At 50.6% G+C, this 20,911-nt stretch overlaps 1 protein-coding gene across 1 annotated transcript in view; it reads left to right on the top strand.

Annotated features, from left to right (window-relative positions):
• Positions 1-20,874, top strand: part of chmp1b (chromatin modifying protein 1B) — a 21,815-nt gene extending 941 nt beyond the window's left edge. The window contains exons 3-8 of the mRNA XM_035526733.1: positions 955-1,101; positions 1,215-1,283; positions 1,401-1,508; positions 18,787-18,830; positions 18,969-19,041; positions 19,486-20,874. Of these exons, the coding sequence (XP_035382626.1) occupies positions 955-1,101; positions 1,215-1,283; positions 1,401-1,508; positions 18,787-18,830; positions 18,969-19,041; positions 19,486-19,530 (486 nt within the window). The 3' untranslated portion in view covers positions 19,531-20,874. The remainder of the gene's footprint in view (positions 1-954; positions 1,102-1,214; positions 1,284-1,400; positions 1,509-18,786; positions 18,831-18,968; positions 19,042-19,485) is intronic.
• Positions 20,875-20,911: the final 37 nt, after the last annotated feature.

Below are 20,911 nucleotides of genomic sequence, written 5' to 3' on the forward strand. Positions count from 1 at the left end.
GTGTGTGTGTGTGTGTGTTCCGGCTGTTAAGACTGTGTGTGTGTGTGTGTGTGTGTTCCGGCTGTTAAGACTGTGTGTGTGTGTTCCGGCTGTTAAGACTGTGTGTGTGTGTTCCGGCTGTTAAGACTGTGTGTGTGTGTTCCGGCTGTTAAGACTGTGTGTGTGTGTTCCGGCTGTTGAGACTGTGTGTGGGTGTGTGTTCCGGCTGTTGAGACTGTGTGTGGGTGTGTGTTCCGGCTGTTGAGACTGTGTGTGGGTGTGTGTTCCGGCTGTTGAGACTGTGTGTGGGGGTGTGTTCCGGCTGTTGAGACTGTGTGTGGGGGTGTGTTCCGGCTGTTGAGACTGTGTGTGGGGGTGTGTTCCGGCTGTTGAGACTGTGTGTGGGGGTGTGTTCCGGCTGTTGAGACTGTGTGTGGGGGTGTGTTCCGGCTGTTGAGACTGTGTGTGGGGGTGTGTTCCGGCTGTTGAGACTGTGTGTGGGGGTGTGTTCCGGCTGTTGAGACTGTGTGTGGGGGTGTGTTCCGGCTGTTGAGACTGTGTGTGGGGGTGTGTTCCGGCTGTTGAGACTGTGTGTGGGGGTGTGTTCCGGCTGTTGAGACTGTGTGTGGGGGTGTGTTCCGGCTGTTGAGACTGTGTGTGGGGGTGTGTGGGTGTTCCGGCTGTTGAGACTGTGTGTGTGTGTGTGTGTGGGTGTTCCGGCTGTTGAGACTGTGTGTGTGTGTGTGTGTGGGTGTGTGTGTGTGGGTGTTCCGGCTGTTGAGACTGTGTGTGTGGGTGTTCCGGCTGTTGAGACTGTGTGTGTGGGTGTTCCGGCTGTTGAGACTGTGTGTGTGGGTGTTCCGGCTGTTGAGACTGTGTGTGTGGGTGTTCCGGCTGTTGGACGCTTTACTGACCGTTTTGGACACCTCCCTGTCCCTGTGTGACCTGCTGGGTCTGCATGTGCTGTGTATCCAGGCCATTCAGAAGGGTAACATGGAGGTGGCCCGTATCCATGCAGAAAACGCCATCCGACAGAAGAACCAATCAGTGAACTTCCTCAGGATGAGTGCCAGGGTGGACGCCGTGGCAGCCAGAGTTCAGACAGCAGTGACTATGAACAAGGTACACACACATATTTCATACAGGCACAGGAGTGCATTTGATAATGTTGAAGAATGTTTGAAAACTCCTTTTTTAAATGGATCCTATGTTGACCTCTGACCTTGGTCTTGCAGGTCACAAAGTCCATGGCAGGAGTGGTGAAGGGGATGGATGTCACTCTGAAGAGCATGAACCTTGAGAAGGTGAGGGCATGCACGAGCATGTGGGCGTGTGCATTCCCAATCTCTGTGTAACTGCGCTGTGGTCTCATTGGTCAGTTCCCGATCTCGATCGAATTGCATTTTGTTCTCATTAATCAGATCTCTGCTCTGATGGACAAGTTTGAGAGACAGTTTGAAACACTTGATGTTCAGACACAACAGATGGAAGATACCATGAGCAGCACTACAACACTGACTACCCCACAGGTAACACACACACACACACACACTACAACACTGACTACCCCACAGGTAACACACACACACACACACACACACACACACACACACTACAACACTGACTACCCCACAGGTAACACACACACACACACACACACACACACACACACACACACACACACACACTACAACACTGACTACCCCACAGGTGACACACACACACACACACACACACACACACACACTACAACACTGACTACCCCACAGGTGACACACACACACACACACACACACACACACTACAACACTGACTACCCCACAGGTGACACACACACACACACTACAACACTGACTACCCCACAGGTGACACACACACACACACACACACTACAACACTGACTACCCCACAGGTGACACACACACACACACACACACACACACTACAACACTGACTACCCCACAGGTGACACACACACACACACACACACACACACTACAACACTGACTACCCCACAGGTGACACACACACACACACACACACACACTACAACACTGACTACCCCACAGGTGACACACACACACACACACACACACTACAACACTGACTGCCCCACAGGTGACACACACACACACTACAACACTGACTACCCCACAGGTGACACACACACACACACACACACACACACACACACACACACGACAACACTGACTACCCCACAGGTGACACACACACACACACACACACACACGACAACACTGACTATCCCACAGGTGACACACACACACACACACACGACAACACTGACTATCCCACAGGTGACACACACACACACACACACGACAACACTGACTATCCCACAGGTGACACACACACACACACACACGACAACACTGACTATCCCACAGGTGACACACACACACACACGACAACACTGACTATCCCACAGGTGACACACACACACGACAACACTGACTATCCCACAGGTGACACACACACACGACAACACTGACTATCCCACAGGTGACACACACACACGACAACACTGACTATCCCACAGGTGACACACACACACGACAACACTGACTATCCCACAGGTGACACACACACACGACAACACTGACTATCCCACAGGTGACACACACACACGACAACACTGACTATCCCACAGGTGACACACACACACGACAACACTGACTATCCCACAGGTGACACACACACACGACAACACTGACTATCCCACAGGTGACACACACACACGACAACACTGACTATCCCACAGGTGACACACACACACGACAACACTGACTATCCCACAGGTGACACACACACACGACAACACTGACTATCCCACAGGTGACACACACACACGACAACACTGACTATCCCACAGGTGACACACACACACGACAACACTGACTATCCCACAGGTGACACACACACACGACAACACTGACTATCCCACAGGTGACACACACACACGACAACACTGACTATCCCACAGGTGACACACACACACGACAACACTGACTATCCCACAGGTGACACACACACACGACAACACTGACTATCCCACAGGTGACACACACACACGACAACACTGACTATCCCACAGGTGACACACACACACGACAACACTGACTATCCCACAGGTGACACACACACACGACAACACTGACTATCCCACAGGTGACACACACACACGACAACACTGACTATCCCACAGGTGACACACACACACGACAACACTGACTATCCCACAGGTGACACACACACACGACAACACTGACTATCCCACAGGTGACACACACACACGACAACACTGACTATCCCACAGGTGACACACACACACGACAACACTGACTATCCCACAGGTGACACACACACACGACAACACTGACTATCCCACAGGTGACACACACACACGACAACACTGACTATCCCACAGGTGACACACACACACGACAACACTGACTATCCCACAGGTGACACACACACACGACAACACTGACTATCCCACAGGTGACACACACACACGACAACACTGACTATCCCACAGGTGACACACACACACGACAACACTGACTATCCCACAGGTGACACACACACACACACACGACAACACTGACTATCCCACAGGTGACACACACACACACACGACAACACTGACTATCCCACAGGTGACACACACACACACACGACAACACTGACTATCCCACAGGTGACACACACACACACACACGACAACACTGACTATCCCACAGGTGACACACACACACACACACACACGACAACACTGACTATCCCACAGGTGACACACACACACACACACACACGACAACACTGACTATCCCACAGGTGACACACACACACACACACACACACACACGACAACACTGACTATCCCACAGGTGACACACACACACACACACACGACAACACTGACTATCCCACAGGTGACACACACACACACGACAACACTGACTATCCCACAGGTGACACACACACACACACACACACGACAACACTGACTATCCCACAGGTGACACACACACACACACACACACGACAACACTGACTATCCCACAGGTGACACACACACACACACACACACACACACGACAACACTGACTATCCCACAGGTGACACACACACACACACACACGACAACACTGACTATCCCACAGGTGACACACACACACACGACAACACTGACTATCCCACAGGTGACACACACACACACGACAACACTGACTATCCCACAGGTGACACACACACACACGACAACACTGACTATCCCACAGGTGACACACACACACGACAACACTGACTATCCCACAGGTGACACACACACACGACAACACTGACTATCCCACAGGTGACACACACACACACACGACAACACTGACTATCCCACAGGTGACACACACACACACACACGACAACACTGACTATCCCACAGGTGACACACACACACACACACGACAACACTGACTATCCCACAGGTGACACACACACACACACGACAACACTGACTATCCCACAGGTGACACACACACACACACGACAACACTGACTATCCCACAGGTGACACACACACACACACGACAACACTGACTATCCCACAGGTGACACACACACACGACAACACTGACTATCCCACAGGTGACACACACACACACACGACAACACTGACTATCCCACAGGTGACACACACACACACACGACAACACTGACTATCCCACAGGTGACACACACACACACACGACAACACTGACTATCCCACAGGTGACACACACACACACACGACAACACTGACTATCCCACAGGTGACACACACACACACACACGACAACACTGACTATCCCACAGGTGACACACACACACACACACGACAACACTGACTATCCCACAGGTGACACACACACACACACACGACAACACTGACTATCCCACAGGTGACACACACACACACACACGACAACACTGACTATCCCACAGGTGACACACACACACACACACGACAACACTGACTATCCCACAGGTGACACACACACACACACGACAACACTGACTATCCCACAGGTGACACACACACACACACGACAACACTGACTATCCCACAGGTGACACACACACACACACGACAACACTGACTATCCCACAGGTGACACACACACACACACGACAACACTGACTATCCCACAGGTGACACACACACACACACGACAACACTGACTATCCCACAGGTGACACACACACACACACGACAACACTGACTATCCCACAGGTGACACACACACACACACGACAACACTGACTATCCCACAGGTGACACACACACACACACGACAACACTGACTATCCCACAGGTGACACACACACACACACGACAACACTGACTATCCCACAGGTGACACACACACACACACACGACAACACTGACTATCCCACAGGTGACACACACACACACACGACAACACTGACTATCCCACAGGTGACACACACACACACACGACAACACTGACTATCCCACAGGTGACACACACACACACACGACAACACTGACTATCCCACAGGTGACACACACACACACACGACAACACTGACTATCCCACAGGTGACACACACACACACACGACAACACTGACTATCCCACAGGTGACACACACACACACACGACAACACTGACTATCCCACAGGTGACACACACACACACACGACAACACTGACTATCCCACAGGTGACACACACACACACACGACAACACTGACTATCCCACAGGTGACACACACACACACACGACAACACTGACTATCCCACAGGTGACACACACACACACACGACAACACTGACTATCCCACAGGTGACACACACACACACACGACAACACTGACTACCCCACAGGTGACACACACACACACACACACACACACACACGACAACACTGACTACCCCACAGGTGACACACACACACACACACACACACTACAACACTGACTGCCCCACAGGTGACACACACACACACACACACACACACACTACAACACTGACTGCCCCACAGGTGACACACACACACACACACACACACTACAACACTGACTATCCCACAGGTGACACACACACACACACGACAACACTGACTATCCCACAGGTGACACACACACACACACGACAACACTGACTATCCCACAGGTGACACACACACACGACAACACTGACTATCCCACAGGTGACACACACACACACACGACAACACTGACTATCCCACAGGTGACACACACACACACACGACAACACTGACTATCCCACAGGTGACACACACACACACACACACACACACACACACGACAACACTGACTACCCCACAGGTGACACACACACACACACACACACACTACAACACTGACTGCCCCACAGGTGACACACACACACACACACACACACACTACAACACTGACTGCCCCACAGGTGACACACACACACACACACACACTACAACACTGACTGCCCCACAGGTGACACACACACACACACACGACAACACTGACTATCCCACAGGTGACACACACACACACACACGACAACACTGACTATCCCACAGGTGACACACACACACACACACGACAACACTGACTATCCCACAGGTGACACACACACACACACACACACACACACACACACACGACAACACTGACTATCCCACAGGTGACACACACACACACACGACAACACTGACTATCCCACAGGTGACACACACACACACACACACGACAACACTGACTATCCCACAGGTGACACACACACACACACACACGACAACACTGACTATCCCACAGGTGACACACACACACACACACGACAACACTGACTATCCCACAGGTCACACACACACACACACGACAACACTGACTATCCCACAGGTGACACACACACACACACGACAACACTGACTATCCCACAGGTGACACACACACACACACGACAACACTGACTATCCCACAGGTGACACACACACACACACGACAACACTGACTATCCCACAGGTGACACACACACACGACAACACTGACTATCCCACAGGTGACACACACACACGACAACACTGACTATCCCACAGGTGACACACACACACGACAACACTGACTATCCCAAAGGTGACACACACACACGACAACACTGACTATCCCACAGGTGACACACACACACGACAACACTGACTATCCCACAGGTGACACACACACACGACAACACTGACTATCCCACAGGTGACACACACACACGACAACACTGACTATCCCACAGGTGACACACACACACGACAACACTGACTATCCCACAGGTGACACACACACACGACAACACTGACTATCCCACAGGTGACACACACACACACACGACAACACTGACTATCCCACAGGTGACACACACACACGACAACACTGACTATCCCACAGGTGACACACACACACACACACGACAACACTGACTATCCCACAGGTGACACACACACACACACACGACAACACTGACTATCCCACAGGTGACACACACACACACACACACGACAACACTGACTATCCCACAGGTGACACACACACACACACACGACAACACTGACTATCCCACAGGTGACACACACACACACACGACAACACTGACTATCCCACAGGTGACACACACACACACACGACAACACTGACTATCCCACAGGTGACACACACACACACACGACAACACTGACTATCCCACAGGTGACACACACACACACACGACAACACTGACTATCCCACAGGTGACACACACACACGACAACACTGACTATCCCACAGGTGACACACACACACGACAACACTGACTATCCCACAGGTGACACACACACACGACAACACTGACTATCCCACAGGTGACACACACACACGACAACACTGACTATCCCACAGGTGACACACACACACGACAACACTGACTATCCCACAGGTGACACACACACACGACAACACTGACTATCCCACAGGTGACACACACACACGACAACACTGACTATCCCACAGGTGACACACACACACGACAACACTGACTATCCCACAGGTGACACACACACACGACAACACTGACTATCCCACAGGTGACACACACACACACACGACAACACTGACTATCCCACAGGTGACACACACACACACACACACGACAACACTGACTACCCCACAGGTGACACACACACACACACACACACACTACAACACTGACTGCCCCACAGGTGACACACACACACACACACACACACACTACAACACTGACTGCCCCACAGGTGACACACACACACACACACTACAACACTGACTGCCCCACAGGTGACACACACACACACACACACAACACTGACTATCCCACAGGTGACACACACACACACACACACGACAACACTGACTATCCCACAGGTGACACACACACACACACACACGACAACACTGACTATCCCACAGGTGACACACACACACACACACACGACAACACTGACTATCCCACAGGTGACACACACACACACACACACGACAACACTGACTATCCCACAGGTGACACACACACACACACACGACAACACTGACTATCCCACAGGTGACACACACACACACACACGACAACACTGACTATCCCACAGGTGACACACACACACACACACGACAACACTGACTATCCCACAGGTGACACACACACACACACACGACAACACTGACTATCCCACAGGTGACACACACACACACACACGACAACACTGACTATCCCACAGGTGACACACACACACGACAACACTGACTATCCCACAGGTGACACACACACACACACACACACACACACACACACACACACACGACAACACTGACTATCCCACAGGTGACACACACACACACACGACAACACTGACTATCCCACAGGTGACACACACACACACACGACAACACTGACTATCCCACAGGTGACACACACACACGACAACACTGACTATCCCACAGGTGACACACACACACGACAACACTGACTATCCCACAGGTGACACACACACACGACAACACTGACTATCCCACAGGTGACACACACACACGACAACACTGACTATCCCACAGGTGACACACACACACGACAACACTGACTATCCCACAGGTGAAACACACACACGACAACACTGACTATCCCACAGGTGACACACACACACGACAACACTGACTATCCCACAGGTGACACACACACACGACAACACTGACTATCCCACAGGTGACACACACACACGACAACACTGACTATCCCACAGGTGACACACACACACGACAACACTGACTATCCCACAGGTGACACACACACACACACGACAACACTGACTATCCCACAGGTGACACACACACACACACACACACTACAACACTGACTACCCCACAGGTGACACACACACACACACACACACACACACTACAACACTGACTACCCCACAGGTGACACACACACACACACACTACAACACTGACTGCCCCACAGGTGACACACACACACACTACAACACTGACTACCCCACAGGTGACACACACACACACACACACACACACACACACGACAACACTGACTACCCCACAGGTGACACACACACACACACACACACACACGACAACACTGACTATCCCACAGGTGACACACACACACACACACACGACAACACTGACTATCCCACAGGTGACACACACACACGACAACACTGACTATCCCACAGGTGACACACACACACGACAACACTGACTATCCCACAGGTGACACACACACACACGACAACACTGACTATCCCACAGGTGACACACACACACGACAACACTGACTATCCCACAGGTGACACACACACACGACAACACTGACTATCCCACAGGTGACACACACACACGACAACACTGACTATCCCACAGGTGACACACACACACGACAACACTGACTATCCCACAGGTGACACACACACACGACAACACTGACTATCCCACAGGTGACACACACACACGACAACACTGACTATCCCACAGGTGACACACACACACGACAACACTGACTATCCCACAGGTGACACACACACACACACGACAACACTGACTATCCCACAGGTGACACACACACACACACGACAACACTGACTATCCCACAGGTGACACACACACACGACAACACTGACTATCCCACAGGTGACACACACACACACACACGACAACACTGACTATCCCACAGGTGACACACACACACACACACGACAACACTGACTATCCCACAGGTGACACACACACACACACACACGACAACACTGACTATCCCACAGGTGACACACACACACACACACACGACAACACTGACTATCCCACAGGTGACACACACACACACACACGACAACACTGACTATCCCACAGGTGACACACACACACACACGACAACACTGACTATCCCACAGGTGACACACACACACACACGACAACACTGACTATCCCACAGGTGACACACACACACACACGACAACACTGACTATCCCACAGGTGACACACACACACACACGACAACACTGACTATCCCACAGGTGACACACACACACGACAACACTGACTATCCCACAGGTGACACACACACACGACAACACTGACTATCCCACAGGTGACACACACACACGACAACACTGACTATCCCACAGGTGACACACACACACGACAACACTGACTATCCCACAGGTGACACACACACACGACAACACTGACTATCCCACAGGTGACACACACACACGACAACACTGACTATCCCACAGGTGACACACACACACGACAACACTGACTATCCCACAGGTGACACACACACACGACAACACTGACTATCCCACAGGTGACACACACACACGACAACACTGACTATCCCACAGGTGACACACACACACGACAACACTGACTATCCCACAGGTGACACACACACACACGACAACACTGACTATCCCACAGGTGACACACACACACACGACAACACTGACTATCCCACAGGTGACACACACACACACACACACGACAACACTGACTATCCCACAGGTGACACACACACACACACACACGACAACACTGACTATCCCACAGGTGACACACACACACACACACACGACAACACTGACTACCCCACAGGTGACACACACACACACACACACACACACACGACAACACTGACTACCCCACAGGTGACACACACACACACACACACACACTACAACACTGACTGCCCCACAGGTGACACACACACACACACACACACTACAACACTGACTGCCCCACAGGTGACACACACACACACACACTAGAACACTGACTGCCCCACAGGTGACACACACACACACACACGACAACACTGACTATCCCACAGGTGACACACACACACACACACGACAACACTGACTATCCCACAGGTGACACACACACACACACACGACAACACTGACTATCCCACAGGTGACACACACACACACACACGACAACACTGACTATCCCACATGTGACACACACACACACACACGACAACACTGACTATCCCACAGGTGACACACACACACACACACGACAACACTGACTATCCCACAGGTGACACACACACACACACACGACAACACTGACTATCCCACAGGTGACACACACACACACACACACGACAACACTGACTATCCCACAGGTGACACACACACACACACACGACAACACTGACTATCCCACAGGTGACACACACACACACACACGACAACACTGACTATCCCACAGGTGACACACACACACACACACACGACAACACTGACTATCCCACAGGTGACACACACACACACACACACGACAACACTGACTATCCCACAGGTGACACACACACACGACAACACTGACTATCCCACAGGTGACACACACACACACACACACACACACACACACACACGACAACACTGACTATCCCACAGGTGACACACACACACACACGACAACACTGACTATCCCACAGGTGACACACACACACACACACACACACACGACAACACTGACTATCCCACAGGTGACACACACACACACACACGACAACACTGACTATCCCACAGGTGACACACACACACACACACGACAACACTGACTATCCCACAGGTGACACACACACACACACACGACAACACTGACTATCCCACAGGTGACACACACACACACACACGACAACACTGACTATCCCACAGGTGACACACACACACACACACACGACAACACTGACTATCCCACAGGTGACACACACACACACACACACGACAACACTGACTATCCCACAGGTGACACACACACACACACACGACAACACTGACTATCCCACAGGTGACACACACACACACACACGACAACACTGACTATCCCACAGGTGACACACACACACACACACGACAACACTGACTATCCCACAGGTGACACACACACACACACACACGACAACACTGACTATCCCACAGGTGACACACACACACGACAACACTGACTATCCCACAGGTGACACACACACACACACACACACACACACACACACACGACAACACTGACTATCCCACAGGTGACACACACACACACACGACAACACTGACTATCCCACAGGTGACACACACACACACACACACACACACACGACAACACTGACTATCCCACAGGTGACACACACACACACACACGACAACACTGACTATCCCACAGGTGACACACACACACACACGACAACACTGACTATCCCACAGGTGACACACACACACACACGACAACACTGACTATCCCACAGGTGACACACACACACACACGACAACACTGACTATCCCACAGGTGACACACACACACACACACACAGGACAACACTGACTATCCCACAGGTGACACACACACACACACACACACACGACAACACTGACTATCCCACAGGTGACACACACACACACACACACACGACAACACTGACTATCCCACAGGTGACACACACACACACACACACACGACAACAATGACTATCCCACAGGTGACACACACACACACACACGACAACACTGACTATCCCACAGGTGACACACACACACACACACACGACAACACTGACTATCCCACAGGTGACACACACACACACGACAACACTGACTATCCCACAGGTGACACACACACACACGACAACACTGACTATCCCACAGGTGACACACACACACACGACAACACTGACTATCCCACAGGTGACACACACACACACGACAACACTGACTATCCCACAGGTGACACACACACACACGACAACACTGACTATCCCACAGGTGACACACACACACACGACAACACTGACTATCCCACAGGTGACACACACACACGACAACACTGACTATCCCACAGGTGACACACACACACGACAACACTGACTATCCCACAGGTGACACACACACACACACACGACAACACTGACTATCCCACAGGTGACACACACACACACACACACGACAACACTGACTATCCCACAGGTGACACACACACACACACACGACAACACTGACTATCCCACAGGTGACACACACACACACACACACGACAACACTGACTATCCCACAGGTGACACACACACACACACACGACAACACTGACTATCCCACAGGTGACACACACACACACACGACAACACTGACTATCCCACAGGTGACACACACACACACACACGACAACACTGACTATCCCACAGGTGACACACACACACGACAACACTGACTATCCCACAGGTGACACACACACACACACACACACACGACAACACTGACTATCCCACAGGTGACACACACACACACACACACACACACACACACGACAACACTGACTACCCCACAGGTGACACACACACACGACAACACTGACTACCCCACAGGTGACACACACACACACACACGACAACACTGACTACCCCACAGGTGACACACACACACACACACACACACACACGACAACACTGACTACCCCACAGGTGACACACACACACACACACACACACACGACAACACTGACTACCCCACAGGTAACACACACACACACACGACAACACTGACTATCCCACAGGTGACACACACACACACACGACAACACTGACTATCCCACAGGTGACACACACACACACACACACACGACAACACTGACTATCCCACAGGTGACACACACACACACACACGACAACACTGACTATCCCACAGGTGACACACACACACACGACAACACTGACTACCCCACAGGTGACACACACACACGACAACACTGACTATCCCACAGGTGACACACACACACACGACAACACTGACTACCCCACAGGTGACACACACACACACACACGACAACACTGACTACCCCACAGGTGACACACACACACACACACACACACACACGACAACACTGACTACCCCACAGGTGACACACACACACACACACACACACACGACAACACTGACTACCCCACAGGTAACACACACACACACACGACAACACTGACTATCCCACAGGTGACACACACACACACACGACAACACTGACTATCCCACAGGTGACACACACACACACACACACACGACAACACTGACTATCCCACAGGTGACACACACACACACACACACACACGACAACACTGACTATCCCACAGGTGACACACACACACACACACACACGACAACACTGACTATCCCACAGGTGACACACACACACACACGACAACACTGACTATCCCACAGGTGACACACACACACACACACGACAACACTGACTATCCCACAGGTGACAAACACACACACACACACACGACAACACTGACTATCCCACAGGTGACACACACACACACACGACAACACTGACTATCCCACAGGTGACACACACACACACACACACACACACACACACACACACACGACAACACTGACTATCCCACAGGTGACACACACACACACACACGACAACACTGACTACCCCACAGGTGACACACACACACACACACACACACGACAACACTGACTACCCCACAGGTGACACACACACACACACACACACACGACAACACTGACTACCCCACAGGTGACACACACACACACACACACGACAACACTGACTACCCCACAGGTGACACACACACACACACACACACACACACGACAACACTGACTATCCCACAGGTGACAAACACACACACACACACACGACAACACTGACTATCCCACAGGTGACACACACACGACAACACTGACTATCCCACAGGTGACACACACACACACACACACACGACAACACTGACTATCCCACAGGTGACACACACACACACACACACACACACGACAACACTGACTATCCCACAGGTGACACACACACACACACACGACAACACTGACTACCCCACAGGTGACACACACACACACACACACACACACACACACGACAACACTGACTACCCCACAGGTGACACACACACACACACACACACACACACACACACACACGACAACACTGACTACCCCACAGGTGACACACACACACACACACACAACAACACTGACTACCCCACAGGTGACACACACACACACACACACACACACACACACGACAACACTGACTACCCCACAGGTGACACACACACACAACAACACTGACTACCCCACAGGTGACACACACACACACACACACACACACACACACACACACGACAACACTGACTACCCCACAGGTGACACACACACACGACAACACTGACTACCCCACAGGTGACACACACACACACACACACACACACACGACAACACTGACTACCCCACAGGTGACACACACACACGACAACACTGACTACCCCACAGGTGACACACACACACACACACACACACACACGACAACACTGACTACCCCACAGGTGACACACACACACACACACACGACAACACTGACTACCCCACAGGTGACACACACACACACGACAACACTGACTACCCCACAGGTGACACACACACACACACACACACACACACACACACACGACAACACTGACTACCCCACAGGTGACACACACACACGACAACACTGACTACCCCACAGGTGACACACACACACACACACACACACACACGACAACACTGACTACCCCACAGGTGACACACACACACGACAACACTGACTACCCCACAGGTGACACACACACACACACACACACACACACTACAACACTGACTACCCCACAGGTGACACACACACACGACAACACTGACTACCCCACAGGTGACACACACACACACACACACACACACACACACACACACACACACACGACAACACTGACTACCCCACAGGTGACACACACACACACACACACGACAACACTGACTACCCCACAGGTGACACACACACACACACACACGACAACACTGACTACCCCACAGGTGACACACACACACACGACAACACTGACTATCCCACAGGTGACCACACACACACACACACACACACGACAACACTGACTACCCCACAGGTGACACACACACACACGACAACACTGACTATCCCACAGGTGACACACACACACACACACACACACACGACAACACTGACTACCCCACAGGTGACACACACACACACACACACACACACGACAACACTGACTACCCCACAGGTGACACACACACACACACACACGACAACACTGACTACCCCACAGGTGACACACACACACACACACACACACGACAACACTGACTACCCCACAGGTGACACACACACACACACACACACACACACACACACACACACACGACAACACTGACTACCCCACAGGTGACACACACACACACACACACACACGACAACACTGACTACCCCACAGGTGACACACACACACACGACAACACTGACTACCCCACAGGTGACACACACACACACACACACACACACGACAACACTGACTACCCCACAGGTGACACACACACACACGACAACACTGACTACCCCACAGGTGACACACACACACACACGACAACACTGAGTACCCCACAGGTGACACACACACACACACGACAACACTGACTACCCCACAGGTGACACACACACACACACGACAACACTGACTACCCCACAGGTGACACACACACACACACGACAACACTGACTACCCCACAGGTGACACACACACACACGACAACACTGACTACCCCACAGGTGACACACACACACACGACAACACTGACTACCCCACAGGTGACACACACACACACACGACAACACTGACTACCCCACAGGTGACACACACACACACACACGACAACACTGACTACCCCACAGGTGACACACACACACACACACACGACAACACTGACTACCCCACAGGTGACACACACACACACACACACGACAACACTGACTACCCCACAGGTGACACACACACACACACACACGACAACACTGACTACCCCACAGGTGACACACACACACACACACACGACAACACTGACTACCCCACAGGTGACACACACACACACACGACAACACTGACTACCCCACAGGTGACACACACACGACAACACTGACTACCCCACAGGTGACACACACACACACGACAACACTGACTACCCCACAGGTGACACACACACACACGACAACACTGACTACCCCACAGGTGACACACACACACACGACAACACTGACTACCCCACAGGTGACACACACACACACGACAACACTGACTACCCCACAGGTGACACACACACACACACGACAACACTGACTACCCCACAGGTGACACACACACACACACGACAACACTGACTACCCCACAGGTGACACACACACACACACGACAACACTGACTACCCCACAGGTGACACACACACACACACGACAACACTGACTATCCCACAGGTGACACACACACACACACGACAACACTGACTATCCCACAGGTGACACACACACACACACGACAACACTGACTATCCCACAGGTGACACACACACACACACGACAACACTGACTACCCCACAGGTGACACACACACACACACGACAACACTGACTACCCCACAGGTGACACACACACACACACGACAACACTGACTACCCCACAGGTGACAAACACACACACACACACGACAACACTGACTATCCCACAGGTGACAAACACACACACACACACGACAACACTGACTACCCCACAGGTGACAAACACACACACACACACGACAACACTGACTATCCCACAGGTGACAAACACACACACACACACGACAACACTGACTATCCCACAGGTGACAAACACACACACACACACGACAACACTGACTATCCCACAGGTGACAAACACACACACACACACACACACACGACAACACTGACTATCCCACAGGTGACAAACACACACACACACACACACACACACGACAACACTGACTATCCCACAGGTGACACACACACACACACACACACGACAACACTGACTATCCCACAGGTGACACACACACACACACGACAACACTGACTACCCCACAGGTGACACACACACACACACACACACATGACAACACTGACTACCCCACAGGTGACACACACACACACACACACACACGACAACACTGACTACCCCACAGGTGACACACACACACACACGACAACACTGACTACCCCACAGGTGACACACACACACACACACTTTACACATATATACGTCAACACTCGCAGTGTTTAGTGTGCTGTTGGTGTACTGATACTCTGTATTGCAGAACCAGGTGGACACTCTGATGCAGGAGATGGCAGATGAGGCTGGGTAAGATGTTCCCATGCCCTCCACCTCACTGACACTTCAGGGCTTTAATACAGTCTCTAGATAAGAAGCACATGTAGCGTTTTTCTAAAATTTGATTATCAGAATAGCAAGTTAATAAAGAAGTGTGTATGTGTGTAGGTTGGATCTCAACATGGAGCTTCCCCAGGGGCAGACAGGAACTGTAGCCAGCAGCGTGGCTTCCACAGAGCAGGTAACACACACACACACACAATATCTTCTTATCTCCCACTACCAGGATTTAATTCTGAATATTATTGGAAGTCAGTTAAATTTAACGGCGTTAACTTTTCCCTGAGCATGTCTACCCAAACATGAGCTCGAAATGTTGGAGGCCAACAGCTGAAGCTTTTCTGTGGGTTTTTCTAGATGAGCGACTTCCATAAAGCCTTTCAGTCTTTTTTTTTTTCTTTTTGAGGTGCCTCTTGCTGGGTGTTTTAAATACTGAACTTAAACTTGAACACTGGGTAAAGAATATAAATGTTTGTAAATATAAATACAGTTGTGACTGTAAGTAACTATCACATCAATATATCAGTATTCACAATATATTTTGTACACAACCCTGACACTCACCCATTCCACTTCAATGACACTCTCTCTCTCTCTCTCTCTCTCTCTCTTTCTTTCTGTGTAGGATGAGCTTTCTCAGAGACTGGCTAAACTCCGAGACCAGATGTGATTGAATCCCTGCGTGTGTGTGGATGTGTAAAAAGAGTTGAGTGAGGCAGTGCCTGTATGTAGTCACAGTCTGAAGGCTTAAGTATATTCATCTGCCATTTCTGTGTCTTTGTGTTTTAATGACTCTTGGGTCCTCTGTCCACACAAAGATTTCTTTGCAATAAAGTGCAGAGGAGAAAGGACTCTCTTCCGTTGGTGTCGTTTAGTTCATCTGTATCTGGACAATCTCACCAGCAGGATTCCTTTCAGTTTCCCAGTGCTACCCCTTCTCCCCGTTGTGAGGGTTGCTGGTGTTCTAGATCTTTCCTGATCCTCGCTGTGAGATCGACTCCCATCTCAGATTTTTTGCAAATGTTGGCTTCGGCGTTAACGTGGCCTGACCTCCCATCGGCCAGAGTTCAGAGTTCACTCCTCTCTCACACACATCTAGCCCGTCCAAATCTCTTTCTGTGGACAGACACCGAGGCATTAGATGCACTTCTACCCAGAAGTCTTGGCAGACAAACATGATGATAATGTATATGGTTTCCTTTCTCATACTGTCATTTTGTAATACTCTATGTAAAGTCTTGATTTAGAACTCCATGTTGATCAGATTAATGGGAGAAGAGCTAGTAGCCACAAAACAGATTAAAATTATTTGAACAATGCAAATTAGTAGCTAAATGGGTTGTTTCTTCATTAATATATTTTTCTTAGTATTTCTTAGGTTCTGTTTGCTAGTGTTTTTGCTTGGGCTCTTTCCTGTGATGTATGATTCCAATTAAACTGTTAGTTTAATAACTCAGAGTTGTGAGCTGTTGAATTACCCAAACGTACCCAGACGTGTTGAACTGAGTGCTGGACGTTTGCTTCAATCTACAGTGTGTTGCATAAAAAAGGTTGTACTCGGCGGTTCTGGAGCGTGTCTGAACGTTCTATGCTGCGGTTCCAGAGTGTGAATGTTTTACCGGAGGTTCTGGAGCGTGTCTGTTCTACGTGGAGGTTTCAGAACATGTCAGAACATTCTACATGGAGGTTCTGGAGTGTGTCTGAACTAGAACGTTCAGACACACTCCGGAACCTCCATGTAGAATGTCCCGGTCTACCAGTCTACCTGTCTGTTTTCCATGTGTTACTCGAGTCAGATGTTTTGTTGGGTTGTATTAACTCCCTTTTCTTGGAAAGTAGCAGAGGTGCAAAAGTCACATATGGAAGCTTAATGCCAAATCTCAATTATTTATTTTTCTCTGTTATATTACATTATCCATACCAGATATTATTATATTTCTGTTTTGCTTTCATACTTGTTTGGGGGAGGTACTGTCTACTGATAAAGAATGAAAATAAATATTTTATGACTTTTCTTACCTACTGATTGTTATTTTCAGTATTTAGTTTTA

This window comes from Electrophorus electricus, chromosome 6, assembly GCF_013358815.1.
Source record: "Electrophorus electricus isolate fEleEle1 chromosome 6, fEleEle1.pri, whole genome shotgun sequence".
In the NCBI taxonomy this organism is placed as follows: Eukaryota; Metazoa; Chordata; class Actinopteri; order Gymnotiformes; family Gymnotidae; genus Electrophorus; species Electrophorus electricus.